The sequence below is a fragment of the Eleutherodactylus coqui genome, chromosome 3 (assembly GCF_035609145.1).
Source record: "Eleutherodactylus coqui strain aEleCoq1 chromosome 3, aEleCoq1.hap1, whole genome shotgun sequence".
NCBI lineage: Eukaryota > Metazoa > Chordata > Amphibia > Anura > Eleutherodactylidae > Eleutherodactylus > Eleutherodactylus coqui.
In genome coordinates, this window is record NC_089839.1 from 202,880,046 (window position 1) to 202,906,404 (window position 26,359).

General features: G+C 46.7%; 1 protein-coding gene across 2 annotated transcripts in view; it reads left to right on the forward strand.

Annotated features, from left to right (window-relative positions):
• Positions 1-1,092: 1,092 nt before the first annotated feature.
• Positions 1,093-26,359, forward strand: part of ARIH2 (ariadne RBR E3 ubiquitin protein ligase 2) — a 30,504-nt gene continuing 5,237 nt past the window's right edge. The window contains exons 1-10 of one of the 2 annotated variants that reach the window (XM_066596811.1): positions 1,093-1,238; positions 9,848-10,205; positions 12,853-12,920; positions 15,117-15,180; positions 16,714-16,861; positions 16,959-17,080; positions 18,796-18,905; positions 19,832-19,949; positions 22,214-22,264; positions 26,317-26,338. In XM_066596811.1, the coding sequence (XP_066452908.1) occupies positions 9,957-10,205; positions 12,853-12,920; positions 15,117-15,180; positions 16,714-16,861; positions 16,959-17,080; positions 18,796-18,905; positions 19,832-19,949; positions 22,214-22,264; positions 26,317-26,338 (952 nt within the window). In that variant the 5' untranslated portion in view covers positions 1,093-1,238; positions 9,848-9,956. The remainder of the gene's footprint in view (positions 1,239-9,847; positions 10,206-12,852; positions 12,921-15,116; positions 15,181-16,713; positions 16,862-16,958; positions 17,081-18,795; positions 18,906-19,831; positions 19,950-22,213; positions 22,265-26,316; positions 26,339-26,359) is intronic. The other variant, XM_066596813.1, reaches the window with a different exon arrangement.

The following is a 26,359-nucleotide window of genomic DNA, read 5'->3' on the forward strand; positions in this document are numbered from 1 at the left end:
CCGCGACCACAGTGCCATCTTTTAACAGAACAACGCTCCGTGTCATTGATCTCGGATCCCTAGGGAGTGGTTGGAGGAACACAACAATGGACTCTCCACACTACCCTGGCCCCCAACCTCACCGGACTGTAACCCTATTGAACATGTTTGAGATCTGCTGCAAAGGCCTGTGAGATCTGCTCCCATTTATCCACAAAATGTGTGCCAACTGACGGAGCTGCTGCAGCGGGCATGGGGCGAGTGGAGGATGGAGGGTGTGCACCGCCTTGTGGAATCTGTTCCCTGAAATCTGAGAGCTGTGATCGCCCAGAAAGGTGAACCAGCCTGTTATTGAGTAGGTGTTCCTAATGATCGTTCAGTGCGCTAATTCACACATCCGTTTTTTTCACACACGCAGTCCGCTTAAGAAAGAAAGTCCCATCTTGCTCTATATTGGTTTGATGTACAGACAAGAATCGCCCATTCGCGTAAATGGGGACAGATCTTTTGCTTAAAAAAACGACAAAACACGAATTGGGGACCGTTTCAGGTTTTTTTTTCGTAGACATGAAAAACAAATGACATATAAAAGCAAAAAATGGCCACCTGGAGCGCCTCTACAACTGCACCCAGATGGTAAAAAATCTCATTTTTTGTGGACAACTTGTGAAAATGATCCTGTCACTAGAGAATTCAGTCGCGCACGACTCCTCGGGTGCAAAGGTCATGGGAATTTTAAAAAATATATATGCAATATGCAAAAGTGCAATGCGGTGCAAAGTATAAGGTGCGGTCAATTGCAGGACTCCATCACATGGTAAAAGCACAATGGTGGAAGTCATTAATGGAAGAATCCTGGATGCACAAATTCTACAGTTACAATAATCAGCACAGAATAGCTGCTGGAATCTGCTGGGGCTTGTAGTGCCTCAATCTCCTCCAAGACACAACCACAGCGGCAAGAGCTCTAGACCACACACGTGACTGTCAGACCTAGCCCCGCCCACTATGGGCTTCCACGGGACGGAGCTGCTCTAACCACGCCCTCTAGCCCTCGTCAGCTCACAAGCCCCGCCTTTGAAAGTTGTCACAGCGGCCGCACTGCCTGGCGGAAGTGATGTAAGGAGGAGCGCAGCACTTCCTGTGTAGGCAGTCGGTGAAGAGGCTGGCGGAGGTGGAGCGCTCGGGCTGATTAGCGCCGCCTACCGCCGGGACCTTGCAGCGGTGCTGGGTTTGGGACAGAGGTTCGTCCCGGTTAGGTGAGGCTGGTACTGGGGTATGACGGAGGAGTGAGGGGTATATAATGGGGGATGGGCGGGCGGCACACAGTGGGAACTCCTGAGGGGCAGGGTGGGGATGGGGCGGCTGAGGTTGCTGGATGTGGTGTGAGGGGGGCACAGCTGTGCCCTCTGGGCAGCTTTCTATGGAAATGGCTGAGTAATAGTGCTACCAGTGAAGTCTATGGGGCATTCACCAGGGGATGGCGGCGGGTGCTGCGCTGGCATGGCCATGTGGGCAGACCCCCCTTTTCTTCACAGCATACGACTGTGTTGAAGATCATGTCCCGCGGTCGCCTTACGGCTGATGGCGGCACACGGCTCTTTGCTGAAGTCAGTGAGAATTTCACTGACTTCTGTGGAGTTTCGGGTTTCACAAAAGTGGAAACCAAGCCCAGGTGATGGCGGCTGTCGCACCCCAACGCGGCTCTTACAGGCCGCTGTGTGTCAGACCCCTGACATGGCCGTGATCACCGGACGCAGCGCGGTGTGAAGCCGTCTCGGACTTTTGCAATGAAGCAAAGTTGCGCTACTTAAAGGGGTCTCCCGATACAGTTTACTCCACCCATCCAGACCCCCCTCAGAGGGGCCACACGGGAGTGCGGTGTCCGCCCTGCGTCTCTGCCCCATCGAGATGTACAGGGCAGGGAAGACCGCCGCAGTCAGCACGATGGCAGAATGATCGGATCTGCCACAAAGGCCCAACAGATGTCCGCCGCGTTTACTAAGTGCCTCCTCTTTTTTTTTTTTTTTTGTCTCTGAACATCTCCGCCTGATCACAGGACCGCCAGTGATCAATTGTGATCTGTGGAGGGACCTCGCTGCAATTTGTCAGTTTCCCTGCAGCGCCCCTGCAGGAGGAATGAAGCATTACACAGTGACCACAAAAATCCATAAACTGCAGGATTGAATGGGTCCTCCAAAGTGAGAGATGCTCTCTGTAGCTGATGTGGCTTATAAACGAGGGTCCTGCATGGTCGACCCCCGATTAACATCTCTATTAGATGTGGGAATGGATTTCTGACAACCCCTTTAAGCTGGTTCTGTATAATTAAAGGGGTTGTTCCATGCAGTGCAGTTATTTTCTACCCACAGGATGGGGATCCTCATCTGATTGGTGGGGATGTAACTGCTGGTAGCAGGAGTACAGTGGTCACTTCTGGGAACCGCAGCTCCATTAAAGGGGTTGTGCGGGTTAGAAGATATGGCTGCTGTCTTCCAGAGTGCTGGTTGTGACTGGCATTGCAGCTCAGCTCCCAATCACTTTGATGGAGCTGAGCGGCAGTACCACACACAACCCTATGGACAAGGGTGGCGCTGTGTTTGGAAGAAAGCAGCCATGTTTTTTCTAACTCTGGACAATCGCTTTAATTCAGCGGGACTGATGGAGACGGTGGAGTTCACGTGCGGTCTCTACTCATCTATGGACCTTTTGGAGGCCTGTTTTTGTAATCGATGGGTTCTCAGCAGTTGGGGGGGGGCCCCACCAATCATTTATCCTATCGATAGGGGGTGACGTCATTTTATAGGACCGCCCCTTTAATGACGGCGTCGCTTTAAGCATTTCTTTTCGCCCCATTTAAATTGGATATAGGGAGAGCTGCCATCTATAGACGGTACACGTTTGCTGTCTTGAAACTTTAGGGGCCCCAAAAATTGTTGCTGTTCCTCATGCAAGTTCTGCTTACAGGAGCCCCTCGTGCCGCAACTAATAGGACTGGCCAGAAACCTAACCTGCACATGGCCACTAGAGGGGGCTCCTGCAAGTGGAGTTTGCTTTGGTAATGGAAAGCACTCCGAAGTACTCTCTACAGTGAAGTCACCCCTAGGGGTAGGGGTTTGTACGGTGGGGTCTGACGCAGGTTCTGCGCCAAATCTGCATTCCGTTAATTTGAATGGGAATCTGGACTTTTCTGCCACAGATGTGATATCTGCAGTGCAGCGAAAGTGATGTCAGTTTCTTAAGGGCTTATTCACACAGGCATTTTTGTGAGCACGGTCTGATTTTTTAAAAATTGGGCCGAACCTGCATGGCAATCGAACACATTGACTTCAATAATTCTATTCATGTAAGTGTGTTTTTGTGTTTTGTTTTTTTTACTTGGATGGGTAGTTTAAAAAAATTAAAATAACATCTCGGCATGTCCCATCTTGGTTCAGTTCTTGGATGAGAATCGCCCCTTAAAGTCAGTGGGTGGGTTTTGAAAAGATTACGTTGTGTGGAATGCGAGTGTCTTTGGGTTTTTCTTTTACACACTCATTAACTTCAATAGGATTTTCAAAAGGGTTGTAAACTAATGATGGGATAATCTCAAAATAGGTCATTAATAGTAGATCAATGGGGTCTGTTGCCACCAATCAACTGTTTGTTGGGCTTGTGTGCTCAGCTGATTTCTGTAGTGGCCAGGCTTGGTATCGTAGGCAAAGTTAGCATTGAAATGAATGGAAATCCAGCCTGCAATACCAAGCCTGGCCACTGCAGTGGGAACGGAGCTGTCTGCTTCCTGCAAAAAAACGGCTTATTGTATAATCGTACCTAATCAGCAGGGGTACTGGGTGCCAGTCCAACATTGGTCTACTATTGATGGCCTGTAATGCTGATAGGCCATCAGTTGTTGACATCTGGACAGCCCCTTTAAAAATAACATAAATTGGGCCACCTTCTGTCTGTTTTTTATTGCAGAAAAAAATGACGCTAGTGTGTGAGAAAAGCAAAAAACGTATAAAGATCCATGAAAAACTGATTTTTTTCTTTGTGATCGCCTTCATCCATGTGAATAACGTCTAGCGCTTATACATGTGGAGTCCATGTTGGGACGTCCGCACACAGATGGCGCCCCTTCACAGGACGAGATCTACACGGTTTGGCTGTGGGTCTCTACCACTTCGTTAGAGGTAGAATCTGTGTAGAAAGGTCAGCGGTGGTTTCCACCATGTGCATGTACCCGACCGCTGGCAGGAGGCGCTATGTACCCCGGGGGCCGTACAGCGGCAGGGACCCCTTAGGCTTTGTTCACCTCTGCTTTTGGGTTCCGTGTTTGGGGAAAAAACCCTCATGTACAATCCCCTAAATGGATTGCAATCCGGGTGCGAAGCTGAAGCACACCGATAGTATGATTTCCGTTTTTTTAGATGGCTCTGTAGGACATTTCTGACCAAAAATAGAAACAGAGATGTAATTTTGCGCTCCATTTTCTAGTTTCGCCATAGTGTGCGCAGGAGAGGATCGTATCCGTTAGGCTATAATCAAATTGGTGATTTTTTTTTCCTTGCCACTTTTATACCAAATTTAGACCCAAATCTCTCACAAAGAGAACGCGTTGATCTGAATGGAAGTGTTAACACGAGCGGTTTTTGCTCAGATGGAAAGTCGGTTAAGAAAAACCGCAGCGCGTCCTAGTCAGAATTTTTTACGACTGAGAATCGCCCATTCAAGTCGATGGGTGCGTTAAAAAAGCGAATAGCAGTCGCATGATGGAGATGCGATCTGCCTTTAACGCATGTAACCATGGGGACCATAAAAAGTGTCTAAAGTACCTGCACTGTCATGGCGGGGCGCTCCTGCTCCATCGGCCGTTTACGTCTCCTTCCGGCAGCTGAAGACGGCCCCATATAGCGCTTGTATACGGAGCGCTCCGCAGTGAGGCTGCCGGTACTCTCTACGAGACCAGGAAGCGGAGAGCTGGGGAGTTGGACACCTTGACTCTTTACACGTATGAAAAACGAACGCAATGCGACTGGAAATCACAACAAATGCTTGAATATTGCAGGACAATCGCATGAAATATTTGACTTGTTCTTTGCGGCTCGCAAAAACTGGCATGAATATGGCGCTAAAGAGAACAAATAACCTTATGGCCCGTATTCGTGGGGCGATCAGATATTATAGCCCCTCCTGTGGATAAGGGAAGCGGTCATGCCTATTTGGTCCTTAAGCTGTTATGGGGGTCAGTGAACAGGCGTCCGGCGAGCGGGGTGTGATGCTTGTCGGGTGCCCTCTTCCTGCGCTGTGCGCACATGGCGTGACTGTTTTCAGCCCGCTCCATACACTTTCCCTCCCATAGATGAATGGGAGAGCGCACGCATTAAGTGGGCTGAAAAGAATGGCACTGTGTGTGCGTGGGGACGCAGCGCCAAACCGAGAGCCTGGGGAGTTTATAACCCCGCTCCCTGGACTCCCGTTCCCATAACACCGTTGCTGGGGCTCAAAGGTCATGACTGGTTCCCTTTAAATCTTGGCACAACCTCTTTAAAGGTCTTAATGACCCGTTTTAATGACTTGTCTTGCTTCGTTCAGAGTCTTCCGTTTCCGTCCGCTTTCTATCCAGGCTGAACAGAAGTGGTTGTGTGACCCGGTTAGATCCTGGTGACCTGAAGTTACCCGTTCTGAGAAGAGCAGCCAATAAAGGGGCTGTCCTACCACAAATGTAGCATATGTATGATTGCTGGTGGTCCGATGGCTAGGACATCCGGGAATCACTCAGAGTACCCCTAGTGAATGAAGCTGCTATCTCCATAGACCATGAATGGCATCGTGGCTGCACCTGCATACTACCTCTCCATTGGTATTTACTTATATTATGGTCAGTGACAGACGTGGGCCCTAAAGCTACGCCCCATCCACCTTTTGAAAAGCTGCAATCTTGTCATCTGTGTCCAAAATTGCAACTTTTGTATGCCGGAAAACTGGTGTACAAATTATAATGCATGTGCCCCAATCCTCTATGATGATGGGGAATATACAGGGCAGGAAGTGTTGTCATGGGGACATAGGCCTGCAACTTCAGATCGACTTAGCCTGTTGGCGACATCCGCTGTTCATGTACGCCCGTTGTGCGCAGGGTTTGTATGATGAGCCCATTCCATACAGTGTTGGCTGTCTTTGACAACTGACACCCATCTGTAAAGGCCACGATCGGAGTCCATGCCAGTCATGGCCGTCAGCCTTTTAAATGCCGCTATTAGTTCTGGCTGCAGCATTTAAACGTCCGTCCTGTGAAGAGATAGCGGCGCGCCATCTGACTGTCACAGCTGCCCAGTCTTGTGAAAGCCCCCAAGCCTGCCATGTATATCTGCTTATTAAGACATGTCATAGGCACGGCTTAAAGGAGTTTTCCGGTTACTGCTTTCCCACCCCTCTGTGTTGCGTGTCACATGGCCACAGCAGTGACCTTCTACAGCTAGTGATTGGCTATAACAGTCACATGTTCTGGTCAGCAGCAACCAATAAGGATAGAGTGCTTGTGAAGCAATATTAAAGGGGTTGTCTCATGCCGAAACAGTTTTTTTTTTTATTCAATAGGCCCCCCGTTCGGCGCGAGACAAACCCGATGCATGTGTTAAAAAAACAAAACGGGTAGTACTTACCCGAATCCCCGCGCTGCGGCGACTTCTTCCTTCTTCTTACTTACCTTAGTAAGATGGCCGCCGGGATCTTCACTGTGAGGTCCATTGCCGATTCCAGCCTCCTGATTGGCTGGAATCGGCACACGTGACCGGGCGGAGCTACAAGGAGCAGCTCTCCGGCACGAGCAGCCCCATGCAGAAGGCAGAAGACCGCACAGCGCAAGCGCGTCTAAAATCGCCAGAAGAGGCGATTTTAGACGGATCCATGGAGACGGGGACGCCAGCACCGGAGGAGGTAAGTGTATAACTTCTGTATGGCTCATAATTAATGCACGATGTACATTACAAAGTGCATTAATATGGCCATACAGAAGTGCATAACCCCACATGCTTTCATGAGACAACCCCTTTAAGCCTCGGGAAAAGCCCTTTTATAGATTGCCTGTAGAAATACAATCGTCTGATTGCCTATACAATATTCTGCAAGTTCAAATCCTCTAGAGGACCTTAAAAAAAGCCGTGAAGCGAAGTGAAAAAAATGTATTCTAAAAAAATCCTAAAATTGCGCTTTTAGGTTCTTAGGTCGCCCCATGTCTTAAGAAAAAATTTAAAGTGATTAAAAAGTTTTATACGACTAAAAAGTGGTACCGCTAGAACGTGCAGGTTGTCCCAGAAGAGACGATCTCTCACAGTGCCGTATGGGTGGGAAAAAAATGGCAACAGAATATATATATATTTTTTTAACATTTTATTAGTAGTAAAGCTACTGTATATAAATTGGATATCTCCGTAATCATACTGCCCCACAGAACACTCTTGCTGCAATGTGCACACTGTAAAAAGGCTCTGCAGAAATGGCGCCAATGTTTTTTTGGTTTTTTTTTTTTTTTCCCTACTTCAAAATTTTTTTTTAAACATTTTTCAGTCCATTAAATGGGACCACAGAAAAATACAGCGATGATGACCGAAAAATAACGCTATGTTTTTGGGGGTTTTATTTGAGTTTGGGAGGAGAAACCAAAAGGGAAAAGAAAATGGCCCCGTCGTCAAGGGATTAATATTACGTAGCGGCTTGTTTTGTGCCTCTGTGTGATCTATATAAAACTAGTTTGAGACGTTGGATGAAGACGTCAGCGTTCTCCTCACCGCAGCGACTGAGCTGTCAGATTGACGGTGTGGGCAGATCTGTCGCATATTGTCACCTTGTGGGAGAGCAGAGCCGTCTCCATGATGACGGGTTCTGTGCCCACCTGGAAGAGTTGGAAATGGGAACTTTGAATGAAGTAGTGTGCCAATCACAGGGGTCTTAACCCCTTCAGTGGCAGGTTTATTATTACCATGTCATGCCTCAAAGGGCAGGCTTTTTTAAATGAGTCAACAAAAAAACCCCTGAAGATTTCAGATAACAGCTCAGTGCTCTGCACATTTCAGCACTAGAGCTGTCCACGGAAATCTTCCAGGGTTTAACTTCATGGTCAGTGCAGCAAGCCCTGGAGATTTTTTGGGTGTATCACTAAAGGAGTTAAAGGGCCAGCAGTCTAGTTATGTACTTATAGCAACGCAGCAGTGATATAATGGGAGCAGTTAATAACAGTTGTACGAAGAACTAAAGTCCTTCACATGCTGTAAAATAAGGCAGCGGATACTCGCGCCTCGCTGCTCATCCCTCGCTGCCATCTCTGTTCTGTGCTGCATTTGTTTACAGGCAGCCTGTAAACCTGCTGCTGCAGCCAACAACGGCACTCAGCACGGTTATCGGCTGCAGCAGCTTGTTTGCAGACGGGCTCAGGAAGACTGCAGCCTGCAAGATGAGGTTAACAGGGGAACGAGAGGAGAGTGTGCGCTGGTTTATTTTACAACATGGGGACCCAGTGAGAGGCGTCATATATAACTCAGATGACCTCTTTATATTATAGGAGGACCTCCCAGGACAGTGACTAGATGTATCCATGCTTGAGAGCCGCCTGCTGCAGCTCGCTGATCTTCACTTTGTTGAATGATTCCCTACTTGCGCAGCTCGGCGCTCCTCTCAGTGTCCTGTTCGCAGGCGTGCCGGGGTCCCACAGAATGTACAGGGGTTACTGATTGTATATAGTGTTGGGTTCCCGTGCCCAAAACTATATAGACTCAATCTATAGACTGTGGTGCCGGACCGCTGCTTCGGCTTTTGACAGGTAGTCGCCCTGCCAGCTTGCCTGGTGACGTCCTCTATCCTGTCATGTGGGCTTCTAATGCTGAAAAACACCCTGCATCCGCGGGTAAATTGCACATTCACGAATGTTCGTACGTTCTTAAACTCTCCTGTTGTTAACATTGAATGCTTTTGGTAATGAAACCTCTAACTGTGAGGGGAGTATCTGAGGACCAGCATGCTGACAGGTTCTAATATTAAAGGGGTTGTCTCACGAAAGCAAGTGGGGTTCCGCACTTCTGTATGGCCATATTAATGCACTTTGTAATGCACATTGTGCATTAAATATGAGCCATACAGAAGTCATTCACTTACCTGCTCCGTTGCTAGCGTCCCCGTCGCCATGGATCCGTCTAATTTCGCTTTCTTCTGGCGTTTTTAGACGCGCTTGCGCTGTGCGGTCTTCTTCCTGGTGAATGGGGCCACTCGTGCCGGAGAGCTGGTCCTCGTAGCTCCGCCCCGTCACGTGTGCCGATTCCAGCCAATCAGGAGGCTGGAATCGGCAATGGACCGCACAGAGCCCACGGTGCACCATGGGAAAGGACCCGTGGTGCATCGTGGGTGAAGATCCCGGCGGCCATCTTGGTGAAGGAAGAAGTAGGAAGAAGGAAGACGTCGCAGAGCGGGGATTCGGGTAAGTAATATGTTTTTTTTTTCCATTGGGGTTGTCCTGCGCCGAACGGGGGGCCTATGGAAAAAAAAAATCAGTTTCGGCGCGAGACAACCCCTTGAACCAACAGCATTATGAGCGCTGCTCTGGATGTACCTTTCCAAGGGATTGTAACTGTGATGCACAAAATAAAAACGGTGATGAAAATGTAGTTGTTGATCTAAATGGCTGCCGCCTGATCTTGATCATAAAGACTTTGTTCTTGCAGCATCGGTCGTTTGACCAGTGGTCTCCAGCTGTTGCCAAACTACAACTCCCAGCATGCAGCAGCTGGAGACCATGGCTGCGGGGCAGTCTCATTTTCTTTGTTATAAAGGGATTTGCCTACGGTTACGTAACTTCCATCTTGTCATTTACTAAGGTCTCTGTCCTTTCCCTTCCCAGACTACTACAACCCCAGATGGGTGCCGGACACCAGCCCTACATCCCGCTGTGAGGGTCATGCACAGGATTTTGTAGCTTTCGTTTTGACCCATCCCACCCCGATGGTAAAATGTCTGTAGATATGAACAGTCAAGGATCAGACAGCAATGAAGACTACGACCCTAACTGCGAGGAGGAGGAGGAGGAAGACGATGACCCAGGAGACATCGAGGACTACTATGAGGGAGTTGCTAATGACGTGGAGCAGCAGGGGGCAGACTCTTTCGACCCGGAGGAATATCAGTTTACCTGCCTCACCTACAGGGAATCGGAGAGCGCGCTCAACGAGCAGATGGCTAGCCTGGCGGCCATGGTCAAGGTGAGCAGAAGGCAGGGCCTTTTTTACCGAACTGCTTTGTCGCCACCTTGACAGGGGCAGGAAGGCAAGATAAAAGGGTGCTTTTACACAGGGCAACTTTCGGCCGAAAAATTGCTTAAACGGGGGATTTTGATCGATCGGAGTCTTGTGTTGCAGTGGGACCTGACAGTGCTGAATGAGAAATTGCTTGCTAGTCGTTTCATTTCAGAACACTGAAGTGATTAGTGAACAACTTCTCACTCCGTGGGAACAGGCAGTTGGTCATCTTGAGCGACTGCCTGTTCGCAGTTTATAGAGACGGGCTGTCGGATGAAATCTCTAGTGTTTTCTGCCTCCATTGAACGACTATTGCTCCTGTGTGAAAGCACCCATATCATTCTCAGGATCTCTGCTTGCTGTCGGTGAATGTTCTTGATTGCAGTCAAAGCCTTTCTTATTGTCTCTCTTACATGGCACGACAAGTCTTAACGACTGACATCACCGCTAAGGTCATTGGTGCTCGTGCAGAGCATTTAGACAGACAGAGACTTCTATGCTAAGTTCTTAGCAGGGAGCGGTTTACACGGAACGAGAAGCCCGCGATTCAGCGATGGTTTTTATGCTGAATGTAGTTCAGCGATAACAAATAGTGAACGACTTTTTTGTTTTTGCGCTGAATGATTATCGCTCCATTTTGGTAATTTGAGTGAATTGTCAGCAATAATCGTTGTGTAAATGGGCCATTACATCGTTAAAACGTTCTTCACTGTGAGGGCTCCTTCACGCTGGCGATAAAATCGCACAATGCGAGAGAAAACGCAGAATTATGAAACCAATGATTTTCAATGGCTTCCTTCACATTTGCGATGTTTTACCTCCTGTCATGTTGCGCTAAAAAACAAAATCGTGAGCGCCCCTATCTTACGCCGATCTGCGTTTCTTTCTCTCGCACGTTTCCCTATGGAGCCTCCTTTTTATCGCATCGCAAAGCTTGTGCTAGCAATTTTCATGCAATGTGTTTTTCACGTTAAAAAATCCTATGGACTTTTGCACCAAAAAATCGTTGCAAAATCGCATTAGAAAACTTCAAGCGGCAACGATGTTTTAGTGTGAAAAAGCAGCGCTAGCGGTCAAAATGTGCGTGAAAAAAAATTGTGTTTTGCTGCAATTCTCTCGCGATCGCCAGTGTTACGGAGCCCTAAGGGGGTATGTTCGCGCGATGGAATCCAAAGTGGATTTTTTGCCTCTAAAACCTAGCACGGATCGGTTGCTCGGCCACGTAATTCGGGCCCTGAATTGTGCTGCAGACCCGCAGACTGTTTTATCACTTGGGAGTGGACAATTCTGTGTACCAGAGTTTCGGACACAGATCTGGGTTAAGAAGTGACATGGCAATTTTTTTTTCCCCTCAACTGTGCACATTTCATATCCGGGGTAGAAAAATCCTTGTCATCTAGCAGCATCAGAGATGTGATGCATTGTGGGGTTATGGAAGGGCTTTTTGGCTGTGTGCCAGTCCGTGAGGCAGAGGAAATCTCAGAGTGCATCGCTGCCTTCAGCTGCTTTATCATAGAGAGCATCTCTCTGCTGGCAAAGGGTTAATGCAACGTCCGCCTGTGGGAACTGATAGGGCAGCGGAAGCAGGTAGTACCATCCGATCCCGACCACATGCTGACTCAGCGTTCTTGTACTAAACCCTGAGTGAGCCCCCTGCTGTGCGTGTCATCGGAGACCCCGCTCCCCCTGTATCCCTGTCTGTGGTCTCTGCGCGGATTGTTTTCATATAACATGTTGAGTTTGTCTATGCTGTGGGCTGCAGGGACTTTTCTCTGCACAGTCCAGCATGGGGAGAAAATGCTTTAAATTAAGCATGATTTCAAAAATAGAGTACGGCTGCATGTCCATGGGTGATGATCGCCTGGCGATAAATCGCCTGCGGATTATGCTGTGTGACACTTTCCATAGTGTGGAGAATTATAGCGCTTCTCCGCTCACAGGATCTAAATCGCGGCATGCTGCAATTCTCTGCGGTGAGCCTGTTAGCGCTCCCCTCTGCTCCCCTGTGATGGAATATCACTAGCGATATTCCACCTCAGCCGTGGACAGGGGGCCGTAAAAAAAATTATTAGTGACTGAACAAGAAAAATCTAAGGGTGACTTCTCATTCTCCCGAGCGAGCGCGGTCAGAGCTCACTTGTGCGGCCTGTTTATACAGGCAGATGAATAATTTTTTCGTTCACTCACTAAATCGGTCACTTGCTGTATAAATGAATGATAACTTAATGATCAGAATTTAAACTCGAGCCAATGATGACTTTCATGCAAGCATGACATCAACTATGAGCAATAAGTGACCCTTATAATTCACCAACATATTTCGTGATATGCTTAAAATCTGGAAAGAAAAAAGTTGGAAATATTCAATAAAAAAAAATGTAATGTATGTACACTACAGATTTTTGCCTTTTTCAGTGGCAGCCATGACCGTATGGCTCACAGAGCTGTTAGTCTAATAACTTTTAATAACAAAGTCTAATAACTTTTTGTCGTTGCTCATTCTCCTCATTTTGTGGAATTCAGGAGTTTGTTCTGGATTATCAGACTTTCTAGATTATGGGATGCTGGATTAATGAAACCTCACTGTTTAACTCCTACATTCTCTTTCTAGGTATCCCATTCAGTGGCGAAACTCATCTTGGTTCACTTTCATTGGCAAGTCTCAGAAATCTTAGAGCGGTGAGTGTTCCTGCTGGTCTTCAGCGCTTTGCACTTTCCCAGCTTGAAGCTTCATTATCCCTTCTTCCCCATCTAATATTTCCTGCTCTCGGCACATTGATTTGCACCCGCAATCTTCCATTGTAAGATCGATTCACACTGCAGGGATTATTTTTTCTGATACCAAAATTGATGCTGGGGTTTAACGACCAATGATGCATGAATGCAGCTTTGGATGTAAGTGGAGAAAGCTTAAACTGCTTTTACCAAGATGGCAAGTTATCCCCCATCGAGAGGATAGGGGTAATGTGCTGATGGGTGGGGATCTTACCACTGAGGCTGCCACTGATCTCAAGAATAGGGGACACTTGTTACTGCACCCCTCATGGTGAGGAGGAGAGTGAATGGAGCGCTGGTTGCATAAGCACACTGCTGCTCTATTTACTTTCAGTGGGACTGTGGAGATACCTGAGCAGCAAGCACGCGGATATTTCCATCATCTCCATTAAAATGCATGGCGTGCGGACTGTGCATGCTCGGCCAGTACTCCATTCATTCTGATTTCAGCAAGTCCTGCAGTGACAGGTAGAGGGGGTCGCAAGACCCCCATTCTCAAGATCTGTGGGGGTGCACGATAGAAGATGACTAGTAAACTTGGTACAACCCCTTTAATCTAACTCAAGAGCAAGAGAAGTGAAGGAAGCCGAGCCCTGAAAACGATGGTTGAAGAATCCTTCTGGTTTTGGGCTTGCTAGAAGATGTGGAGTGAGTGATCGCTCGGAGGGATGGGTTGTACTTCTTGCACAGGATTGTGACTCTGTCACGGTTTCTCAGATGACCGCAGGCTCAGCTTTTCACTTTGTATCTGGTTTCATAGATGCAGTCTTTGCTGTTGCAGAACTTCTCACATCCAGGACGTAGCATTAACTGAGCCCGAGCTCAGAAGTCAGCCGGCGACTCCTCTTATGCAATCTGTATACGTTCTGAACACTGCTGACTATTAGGTCAGTGGGCAAGTATACAGATTGCAACCTCCTCAGGCTCGGTCGGACCACATGCTGTATGTTTGGAGAAATAAAGCGTTGCAGCCTCTGAGTGAGTGAGTCTCTTGGCGACTCAGGCTATATTCAGACAGGCATCAAGAAAGTCTGAGAGGGAACTCCGTAGCGGATATCGGGAGTTTTAAGCGTACAGATCTGCCGCGGATTTGCATTGAGAGCTGCTGCAGAGATTAGCTTTATTCCGTTTGGCTAATCCGCAGTGACTCCCACCCCCACCTCCTCTGGCCGCATATGCAGATTTCAAGTTTGGACTACAGCCCAGATTTCCATTTGAATGAAAGTGACCCTCCAGTCCCAGACAAACCAAGATGGCTGCACCACGTCTCTGATTACCTAATTCACCCTGAGCACTGGTGGTGCATTGGTAGTCTAAGGGTCCTTTTTATATGGGACAATTCTCATCCCAGCGATTATCACTGCTGTGCTCTCATACAGGGGCGATGATCGCTCAATCATTGGAGGCGTAGTGGGCCGCAGATTGCTTCCAGCTGCCTCCATTCACGAAACAAGCATAGATGAATGACGGTCGTCTCTTGATTTTCATGCCTGCAGAAACTGAACGACTAACGACAAGCAAATTATCGTTCGTCCAGTTACTGACCTTGTTTTCCTGGAACGATTATCATTCAGATTTGCACAATACTGAGAGAGAATAAACGATAATCATACCATGTAAAGCCGAAGTCTCTACAGGGTGCCCGATGCGGTGCTAGCCAATCAGCGGCGTGTAGTGTCTTGCATTGGTAATGTATCTGTCATCAAGAGAAGTCCTGTGGCAGGCTTGGTTCATCTGGGACCGAAGGGACACTTGAATGCTACACTTTTAGAATGTGAAATGTACGTCAAATCCACGACCTAATCTGCTTTATGAACGTAGCTGAACTCATTGGGGGCGCTCACCACAGGACCCCAACAAATGACGTAATCAAGTGATCTGTGATAAGACACAATCCATGACCAGCCCTGTATAATACATGGACATAGTTGGTCTGCTCATTGCAGGGGCTCTCTACTCTTATAGAGGGGATCACATTTGGACAACACCCCATTATTACCTCTGCTTGCCTTAAATGGGCACCGTTTTTTGCAGACTTGCTGGCCTGCGTCTCCATCACTACATGCCTCTTAATGATCTCATTGTTTCTCTTCCTTCTAGGCATAAACTGAATTCTGTACAGTTGTTAGTTGACGCCAGGGTGCAGCCTCTATCGTCTAAACATGTGAGTACTTTGTATACATTTCTCATTGTAGGACATAATACACTCCGTTTGGATCCTTCAGCTGCTTACTGAGCGGAGGCCGAAGTGCTGGCACATTGCTGGTAATGCTCCCTGTCGTCCAGTACTAAAGGGGTCTTCCCAAATGAGATGGTGGTGGCACCTACTCTAGAAATGCCATTGGAGTCTCAGATGGGAAAGGAATACCCTTTTATCCCTCAAGGATGCGGCCCTTTTTTTTTTTTACCCCTCTTAACCTTCAGAACTTTTTTTTTATTTACCTGTCGATGTAACTCAGAGCTTGTTTGTGGGATGAGCTTTATTTTTAAATGGTACTATTCAATGTACCAAATAATGTATTTAGGAATCTTTAAAAATGTAATAAGTAGCGTGAAATGGGGGGAAAAAAAATATTTTGTTTTTATGGTGTACACACTGCAGTGTTTCTTGGTGTCATGTTGAAGTGTATTATGCCCCCTCCTCTCAGCCGCTGCCTCCCTTGCATTAGCACTTGTTCAGTTGAAATTGTGCAAGTTTTGTGCCCCCTGCCCACCTCTTTCAGCGCATGCACAATGAAGAGTATACACCTCTACTTCACCTCGCTTTACTGCGCATTCGCCGGAAGCCTCAAGCCGAGGGCTGCACAGCATGGGCAAGGGATTTCAGCATGGCAAGAATAAAAGTAAGAATTATAGTGACTCTTAGGCCCAATGTCTACAGGTGGGCTTGAATTGCATAATCTGCGCGGACGATCTGCAGTTCAAGCCGCTTAGACAGTCATGGGCGTCCGCAGCTGAATTAAAGCATGCTGACTTGTTTTGCGGACCTTGTGGTCCGGAAAACAAAATCGCAGAATGCTTCATTTCAGTGCAGTTCCCGCATGGTCGGCTTTCATTGAAGTCAATGGAAGCCGTCCGTTCCACGGCCCATCTACAATTGAATTCCACGGGAAAGCACGAGTTTAAAAGGACTAAACTCCACTGTGCATGTGCGGCGGTGCGCCGGCCAGCGGTTCTGCACACATCTGCAGTGAAGAGAATAGAAGACCTAGACAGGTGCGTAGAATACCCAGACGGTTGGGCAGGATCTAATTCCGCTGTGGGCTCCTGCATGTGGAATCCGATTCACCCGTGGACATGAGGCCTTATTCTGGGCCTTTAGATGTGTGTAATGCATTAAACATGGCAGCAGCTTAATAGCAAAATTTTTGGCGACAGGTTCACTTTAAATATTTCTTACTGTTGTGTCTACAACTGCAATGCAGATTTATGCTTCTCCATGGCAAAAGGCAAACTGCTGCACAGGTTGCACAACGCTGGCCTCTAACGAGTTCATTTTGGAGTTGGCACCTCCTAAATATAACGGAGTTTCTGCAACAGCCCCAAGAATTCCCTTCTACAATTTTGCTCTTTCAGTGACCCAAGCTCGCCACAGAGCCCTGGCCTAGAGCTTTTAACTCTCGGGTTTCAGCTGGCGTTTCCTCCCCTTGTTGGCATGTGACGAGGTGGTGATCTGCTGGGTTTTTCCTGTCCTCAGGTTTTGGCACATTCCTCCCATCACTGCGCCGTCTGCATGCAGTTTGTCCGGAAGGAGAACCTGCTGTCTCTCGCCTGTCAGCACCAGTTTTGCCGCAGCTGTTGGGAGCAGCACTGCACGGTCCTAGTGAAAGATGGAGCCGGTGTTGGTAAGGTCACACAACTCGCCTTATGCTTGCTGAGTCGTATTGGGATTGTTTCTGCTTTCTTAAACTTTTTTTTTTTTTTTTTTCCTCTTTCCTTAAGGGATCTCCTGCATGGCCCAGGAATGCTTGCTCCGGACGCCTGAGGATTTTGTTTTCCCTTTACTGCCTAACGAGGAGCTGAAGGACAAATACAAGCGATACCTTTTCAGGGACTACGTAGAGGTAGATCTAATTACGACCATAAACCATTCTCATCATTGGCACAGGCTCTATCCCTCCCCTATGCTTTACACTTCAGCATTTCGGGCTTGCTCAGTGTATTTTGAGGTGGTTTCCCTTACAGGAAGGATATAAACTGATAAACGTATCAGTGAGCCATAATCACTCCGGCATTGGGAACAGGCGGCCATTATGCTCTACCTTAAGGGACTGGTACACAGCCTGATTATTGGGCAAAAACGTTTCTTCAGCCCTTTGTTGGGCTACATGAAAGGACAAATGATCAGCCAGCAAGCAAGCACTCGCTTATTTTTTGGTTATGGTCTCCGATACACCAGCATTGTGTGTTTTTAAAACTGACAACGCACGGGCCCATAATATTCAGCGAGGCCACGCCCACTACTATTTATTTTTTTATATACCATGTCCTATTCTTGGCTGTATCACGGACGAGAATTAGGACATGTAAATGCATGCCAATGTTCAGGTTGTCCATGGGAAGGAGTGTTGTCTACATGCTTGTAGTTGGTCAGGGCTTGTTGCGCGTTCAATATTAATCTTTCTTTGTATAGCGCCAACTTATTCCGCAGCGGTCGTGCCCATGGAAAAGGGCACTTTTAGTGGGCATAAACATCGGGGGCCCATATAGTGGTAATACTTCTGGTTGTGGGGCAAAATGCATCCAGACAGCTTTCTAGCAGGATATCTTGCAGCCAACGGTCACCATATTGGATCTGCACTCTATTTATTTTACTGGGAGGGGAGGTGGTATGCCACTCTTCAGGGAATATCTCCATACTTGAGGTTCTCTCTTTTGGTTCTGGACAAAGATGGCCGCAGAGCTTCTCTGTACCTGATGCACAGTGTGCCTAAGACTATACATGCTGCTCTGACTTACCATCACTGCTCACAGGGATGGCACTGGTCAGTCAAAGCGGCGTATACTGACTCACCAGATGAACATCAGGTAGCCTGAGAAGCAGTGTGGCCATCTTTGTTTGTCCAGGGGGGCCGCTCTTAAGGCTGTAAGCTGATCCTGGAACAACAATAATAATAATTAAGGCTAGGTCCAAAAATGTATGATTTCTGCTATAGATTCTCTGGAAGATTTCACCCTACCTCAATTGCAAATCATTGCAGTGGGTGTAATCTGCAGTGAACATTCGCACTTTTGTCTGTACAAGAACGAGCAGGACTGCAAATCTGTGCAAAAAACAGGATTATACTTCATGAGGATTAGGGATCAAAAACCCTGACTACTTGTGATGCACTGTAAACTGCTGTGGATGTGTATTGTGAAGTCTGCACCACAAATCCACCATGTCTGGACCTCCCCCTAAAAGGGGGCATTTCCATCTTGTATCTGGCTAATACACTGTGTACAACCTGTGAGATCTCCCAGATCCCGGCACCCAGGGGGTCACAGCGATGAAATGATTTCCTGCACAATATATGCTTGTACACACCATTATATGATTGCTGCAGCTCCTTGGTTCTATCATGATGGTCTTGCAGGTCGTACCCTATTTTGATAGCGCATCATAGCAATGGGCCATCACGTTACTAAATGTGAATACCCCTTTAAACCTGTTACATCCTGCTTATTACTAATGCATGGTTTCCTGTTTGCTCCTGCAGTTTTCCCATTACCTCGGTCTTTCCCTAATGCAATATTGAGGGGGGATAATGATCTTGATTATCTTTCTCTCCATGCACAGAGCCACTATCAGCTCCAGCTCTGCCCCGGTGCTGACTGCCCAATGGTCATACAGGTTCAGGAGCCCAAGGCTCGGCGAGTGCAGTGCAATAGGTGCAGCGAGGTCTTTTGGTAAGTGTTCCGTCATGTCCGGGGACGCTTATTTCTTTATCTGTCTTCTCTGTGACCGGGTAAAGACACTCGTGTATTGCATTCATACAACATTTTTGTGCTGAGACGTGGTTGTTTTGCCTCTCAATACAATATAATTTTACTTCTCTGATGGAATTGGCTTCTGATTGATGGCATGAAATGAACAAAAATTCATGTCACCCCCTCCATTGTGACAGGGATAGAGGCAAGAGAATAATCAATTTTGTCTGCTGCTGCTGGTGCCTCCTCCCTCTGCACATACTGACTGAAATGACAGCTGTAAATTCATTGTTCCCGATCCCACTTCAAACGGCTATAGCTGCGGTTATATAAGGGCTACCAACATGCTTTTGGTGTCATTTTAAAGCTAAGAATCTTGGTAGCTCTAATATAACAGGAGCTACAGCCATTAAAAGTAGAATGGGCTCTGTTCATACAAAACTGTCGAGTCCTTTTCCTGCAGAACGAATGGAGCTCCTCTAATACTGCTGAGGGTTTAAATATGAAAGTTTTTTTACGACAACCAGACAGCCCCTTTAAGATCCTTATTTGGCTCTTTGAATAAATGAGTGGTCTTACTACATCATTCAGTACAAACCTGCAATGTCTAGCTCTAAGCTCTTCAGACACAAATGGGTTAATGTTTCAGGAAAAAGGCAGAAAATTTGCACCGTCTGCCAGGGCTATTTTTATAAGGCTGCTGACTACACGGCGGCGTCTATAAAGTTCTTGCCATTTACTTTGACCCTTCCCTCACTGGGTTGGCTTGGTAATGATTTCACAGCCCTCCCTTCAATACTATAGACATGAAACTCACTCATGTACACTTTAGCCAGCTATTGTATGCCATTGTCCTATGCCTCACTTTCTGAATTAGTAATATCTCTGCATGTTATATTTATCAGCTTTCGGTGCCGCCAAATGTACCACGCTCCCACAGACTGCGCCACCATCCGGAAGTGGTTGACGAAATGTGCAGACGACTCGGAAACAGCAAACTACATCAGTGCTCACACTAAAGATGTAAGAAATGTACATACAAAAAGTTAGGAGACCGTGCAGAACTTTACTCGTGTGTCCTATTGTGATCTCGGACACTTTAGAAGAGCTTTTAATTTTATGGAATTGAAGTTTCGTGATAAAATAAGTTTTTTTGCATTATTCTAATATATTTCGGTTTGATTCCTCAGTTTTCAATATCTTTACTTGCTGGAAACAGTTGTGTTCATTTAAAAGGGTTTACAACAATTGACTTGTCACCTATGCATAAGGAAAGGTGATAAGTCTGAGACCTCCATTGATTCCCAAGAATAGGGCTCCCATGTCCCTTGTCTTGTCAGGAGGAGATTGAATGTGGCGCTGCTACATTAATCTCAATGGACCTGACAGAAATGGCTAAGTACAAGAGCTCTGCTATCTCTGGCAATCCCATAAAAAATGACTGGAGTGGCACTGCACATTCTCAGCCGCCGCTCCATTTAGTTGTCTCCTTGTTGCAGATGGGTGTAGTTAAGAGGAGATGGAAGCGCAGGAGTCCCACTCTTGGTATCAGTTAGTGTCGCAAGACTCCCACTGATCAGACTTTATCTATTGTGGTACAACCCCTTTAAGAAGGCAGAAATTTAGAAAAGTTAGTAATAGATGCAAAGTTATTAGAGTTGCAGGTCTTTTTATTGCATGACTTAAAGGGATTATTTAGGGAGGCAAAATCCTTACTGGGACTTGCGGTGTTAAGATTTTCACTTCTGTCCTGGTTCCAACACCAGGTCACGTGCTTTGGACCCTCTCTGTGCCTTTTGCTTCATTAGAAGGGGTGACTGTTGGCTAAACTTTAGTAACTAAGCCAGCCCCCTTCTGTCACAGCCACTGCAGAGACAAAGGGGCTGGCCTAGTTAACATGAGCCCTGCAACCACCTCCCTTCAATGACACGACGGGCACAGAATGGGTCCTTACCATGTTACCTGGTGTTCGAACCTGGTTAGAAGTGGAGGTACCAACACTGCTGGTTTGGGGAAGGATTTTGCTTTCCTGTACTACATACCTTACTGGTATAGATGCTCATGGAAGAAATTTAAAGGCCATCTTCTGCTCTCACAATGTGTTGCAGGAAGTGGCGGTTGAACATGCGTGTTGTCGCTCCAGCCAAGTGACTTAAAGGTAACCAGTCACCAGCTATGAGCACCATAGACTAAGCGATGTGCTCATGGTGCAGGTTTCCAGCACTCCAGGGATGTAGTTTTTATACTTGCTCAATATTCACTGCACACAAACTGTGCAGCGGACTCGATGTTGCAAGCTGTGTGTGCGCACTGCCATAGAGATCAATGGGAGTGTATGTGCTCAGCCTGGAGCTTTAACCCTTTCCAATCCAATTTGTATCCTGGTTTTCCTAGGGGGCTTACTCTTTTTCTGCCGTTATACAACGGCGCTATATACTGGCTAAAGCTGGTACTGCATGAGGTGACACATTGGCTAGGCTCCGGCAGCAGAGAGGCTGGCAACATATAGTAACAGAACCCCGACGGACGTCTTCCAACATTGGAGCTGTACAGCCTTAAATCATAATGTCTTCAGAGGTCAGACAGTGGGTTGGAAAGGGTTAAGTCTGCCGCAGGTCCCATGCCGTCTTTCCGGGGGTGAATGGAGAGTTGGGTAGGTATAAAATCTACATTCCTGAACTCCGTGGAACCTGCATGATGAGCATATATGTTTATGGTGCTTTTAGCTGGTGACGGGTTCCCTTTAACTTGAATAGAGGTGAATATACATCATTTCATACTCATGTCTTGGTGGTGGTGTGTCCTGTTCTAGTGATAGCTGGGGGGCCCATAAGTGTTGTCTGGAATACCCCCTAAAATCCGTAAGTGACAAGTTATACTTTCTCCTCGCCCACACGACTGCCCGCTCGGGTCCTACTGATCTGCAGTAGTAGAGCATGCTCAGCACTGACTCTGGCACAGTGTTAAGAGGCTGGCATTTGTAGCAGCTGTTTGCTGTGTCAGTAATCCAGCTTCACGTCAGCGGTATCACAGGCTCACAGTGGTGGAAGGTGTACATCACACGCTAGAAAATCTCACCCCCTTTCTTGCTAAACCCTTTATTCATGTTGGCCTTGTGCCAGAAGGGGAGGGAAGAGGAGACCTAAAGCTGGCGGTATTAGATAAATTATTACTCAACCGACTGAGCACTATATACAGTATATTTGGAAGAAAGGGGCAAATGGTGCTGCTGCTTTAACTAACCGCACACTTACTGTGTGTTTTTTGTTTTTTTTTGTTTCCTATAGTGTCCCAAGTGCAATATCTGTATTGAAAAAAATGGAGGTTGCAACCACATGGTAAGTAATGAGCACGAATGAGAACATTTGTCTAGATCAGGGATACTCAGCTACTGATAGGCCCAATGTCCACGGAAAAAAAATTTGAATTGCCGACAAGCCGCCCATAGGGAGACACGGGCGTCTGCAGCTTAATTGAAGCATGCAAATTTGTTTTGCAGACCTTGTGGTCCGGAAAACTGATAGCAGCAAACTCCATTTTGCTGAGGTTCCCGCACAGATGACTTCCATTGATATCCATGGAAGTGGGCAGTGGGTTCCGCGGGAAGACAGAAGATTTAAAAAAAAAAAAAAAATACAGTGGTGCCTTGGGTTAAGAGTTTAATTTGTTCCGTGATGGAGCTCTTAACCCAAAACACTCGGAGTCAAATCAATTTTCACCATTGATATCAATGGAAAAGCCATTAATCCGTTACGAATCGCGAAGCTCTCCCACTGATTTCAATGGCGATGGTGTTGCCCCATTGAAAGCAGTAGGATGCCGACGACCCCGCAGTGATTTTCGGGGAAGGGCTTTAAATAAGTATATACTCGCCTGTCTGCTGGGGCTCAGGCGCATCTAGCCGCCGCTTGTTCTCCCTTCACTGCTCTGATGCTTTTCAGCAGGCGAGAATTAAAAATGCAGGGAGAACAAGTGGCGGCTAGACATGCCTGAGCCCCGGCAGCGGCGGACAGGTGAGTTTTTTTTTTTGTATTTTTTTTTTTGTTTGTTTTTTTTTTTACTACAGCTAGGGATGATTTTCAGGGAAGGGCTTATATTTAAAGCTCTTCTGAAAATCACTGCAGGGGTTGCCGGCAAGCCATTGCTTTCAATGGGGCCACTGGCAGCAGCGGCGGCACCATTGACCAGGCTCGTAACCCAAGTTTTCCTCTTAAATTTGAGCAAAAATTCGGGAGAGAGCCTGATCTCAAGTCAAAAAGCTTGTAAGCTGAGGCACTCTTAACACAAGGTATCTCTGTAAATAAAAATCTCTTCTGTGCATTTGTGGCGGCCGGCACTTCTGCACACATCCGAGTGAAGACCCAGACAGGTAAGCACTGGCTTCGGCTGTTGGCAGGTCTGATTCCGCTGCGAGCTCCCGCATGCCGAATCCAACCTGCCTGTAGACATGAGGCCTTAATAAAGGACACTCACCAGGGTCTGTGGACCGGTCAATGTCCGAGCTGAAAACCAAGAGTGAAAATGTTATCTGAATGTTTTACAAATGAGGACGTATTTGCATTGAGATGTATTATTATTGTATGTTAGTGAGAAGGCCAGACCCCAAAATTAATGGGATCTGTCGTCAGTTTGTGTGCAAAAAAACCAGTTGTACTGCTAAAACAAGGATTGGACTTGACCAAAATACGTTTTAATCAACTCATGCCTTGGAGAAGATGGTATAAACTTTCCTGTGCTGCATGTAAATTCATAATGAGCAGACTGGTGGGCTGCCCGGACTGGGCCTCCTAACACCACTTCTTTCTGGCGTTGTGCCATGGATGACCTAGATCAGTGATTCTGAACTCCGGTCCTCAAGGCACCCCAACAGGTTATGTTTGTACAGCTTTGTTGTTTTGTTTTTTTCTTATGGCACCACTCTGGGGTACATATATTGTACTTTATAACTTTTATTATATTCTTTTGGGGTGGAGGTAAAAATAATCCCTTTTAAATCCACCATTGTCTTTTGTTTTTACGGCATTCACCATTCAGTAAGATGAACATAACTTTTTATTTGGATCAACATTATCACTGTACTACCAAGTTTATGCAGGTTTTTTAAATTTTTTAAAAATATTTTTGCACAATAACACATTTCCTAATGAAAATCGACCTACGTCACTTAGCATTTTTATTTTTCTGACAACTGAGCTCTGAGGTCCTTGTTTCTTGCGGGAAGAGTTGTAGTTTTTATTGGTACCATTTCGAAGTACATGTGACTTCCAGATTTTTATTTTTTTGGGGGGGGGGAGGCGAACAAAAGAAAAATGGTAGTTCTGGCATTAGTTTAACATTTTCACAGCGTTCAACAGGTGCAATAAATAAAAATATCTTCATTGTCTGTCATTGTGATCCAGGTAATTAATACCTGTTGTGTTGCTGTTTTAATATTTTCTTTGGTGGTTTATCCATTTTTTTATTTTTTTTTTTAAAGCGTTTTTTTTTTCTTGCAAATTAAACTTTATTGAGCTTTGACAATACTTTTTAGTCCCTCAGAAGGACTCGAAGGTGCGATAGTTCGATCGCTAGGATAGTACATTGCATTACTTACGTAGTGCATTCACCAAGCCTATGACAGCAGCCTATTAGACTCTGCTGGAGATGGGGGTCTTATAGGCTGAGTTACATGGCAGATATGGAGGCCTTTGTCAGTCTTCTGGCTGCCATAGGAACCCATTAGTACCTTGCAGTCAAACTGTGGGGTGCTGATGGGTGACAGAAGGACCTCCCTTCACCTGTCATATGCCACAATTAGTAGCAACTGCAGCATGTAAGCAAATAAGGGTGTAAACTGGCAGGATCTGAGGTTTCTTCGTTCCTGCCAGTTACCGCAGGTTCCTGGCTGGCTGTCGGCTAACACATTGCCTTAAAAAGATGTATTTGCAAATAACTGTCCTGACTAATGGGCTTTTAACAGGACATACAGTGAGTCACCTATGGGGTTTAAGGGGTATTTCCAAAATTGTCCTGTCACCTATCAATGGTGATAGGAGATAAGTCTGATTGGGGATCTCTCTTCTGGGACCCTCATTGATTCTGAGAATGGGCAGTCTTGGGTCTCCTCACTGTGGGCCCAGTTTTCCCCACTCGGTGATTAAATGGAGCCGTGGCCGATCATGGTCGGTGCCACTCTATTCCTCTTCAATGATACAGATGGAAGTTGAAGATGGAGTAGCACCGTGCATGCACAACCGCCACTTCATTCAGCCCCTTTTTTGACGCAAAGGGGGAAAGGGAGAACTAAACCAGCACTGAGAGAAGGACCCTTTTTTCTGGGTTCATTGGAGATCTCAGCAGTGAGACCCCCCACCAATCAGACTATCCCCTATCCTATTCCCCCTTTAAGTACTAATGGTGCACTGTGTGGTCCTCTGTGAGACCAGGCCTCCATATATTTAGCAGAGTGGGCCCCCAATATGCTGCACTACAGAATGGAGATGAGGTGGAGAGGCGGTCGTGCGTGTGGCTATCTTCATTGTATTTTTATGGGAGTGGTGAAACACTTGGCCGTTTCAGTAACTTGCATAGACTACAAGGGAGATGGCTGCATGCATGGTATTGCCTCCCTGGGCTATGACTGTGGGAGAAGAGGACCCCCATTCCCCTCATAGATTGAAGTTCTAGAAGAACTACATTTATGGCATATACTCTTGATATCCTAAATGTCTCAGGTGGTAATACCCTTTGTAAAGGAGTAGTCTGATTGTCAATTACTCATGACCTATCCTCAGGATAAGTCATCAGTAGTAGATTGACTTCCCTGCTACAAAGTTAAGGAAAAGCACTGAAGAATCGGCCAGGCTGTCCTACACTTGGACTACCTCTTCTCCTTCCCTTTGCAGCCTTGCTTGCCACACTCGGCCATTGTGGGGATACTTATTTTCCAGATAGGTTGAGGTCTTGGTGGTTGTTTCTCCACCTTTTTAGACATTTATGACATCCAAGAGAGATGCCATGATTATCAGTTGGCAGAATACCCCTTTAAAGTGCTTGCACCAAAATGGCATTCCCCCATTCTCAGTTCCTATTGGGATATATGAACGTCCGAGAGGGATCCCCAATTGGAACCCTTTTCTTTGGCTGGAAAAGAGAGCCTCTTTGTAACAGGGGTTCCCGTCTGAGTGGGCAGTGTGCCGTCCTTGTAATTATAGGATGGCTGTCCTGTAATACGTCATTTCCCTGCAGCAGCTGCTACTTGTGAGATGTCTCATTGGGGCCACATCGACTGTTTGCTGGGGGTGCAGAGAATGGGACCTGTATTGTGCACGTTGGTGCAACCCTCTTAGGCATTGCAGATACCGTCCTGATTGGATGAACCGCATGTAATTCTGTATTTTATCTCTTACAGCAATGTTCGAAGTGCAAGCATGGTAAGCGACTTCAGTTTTTAT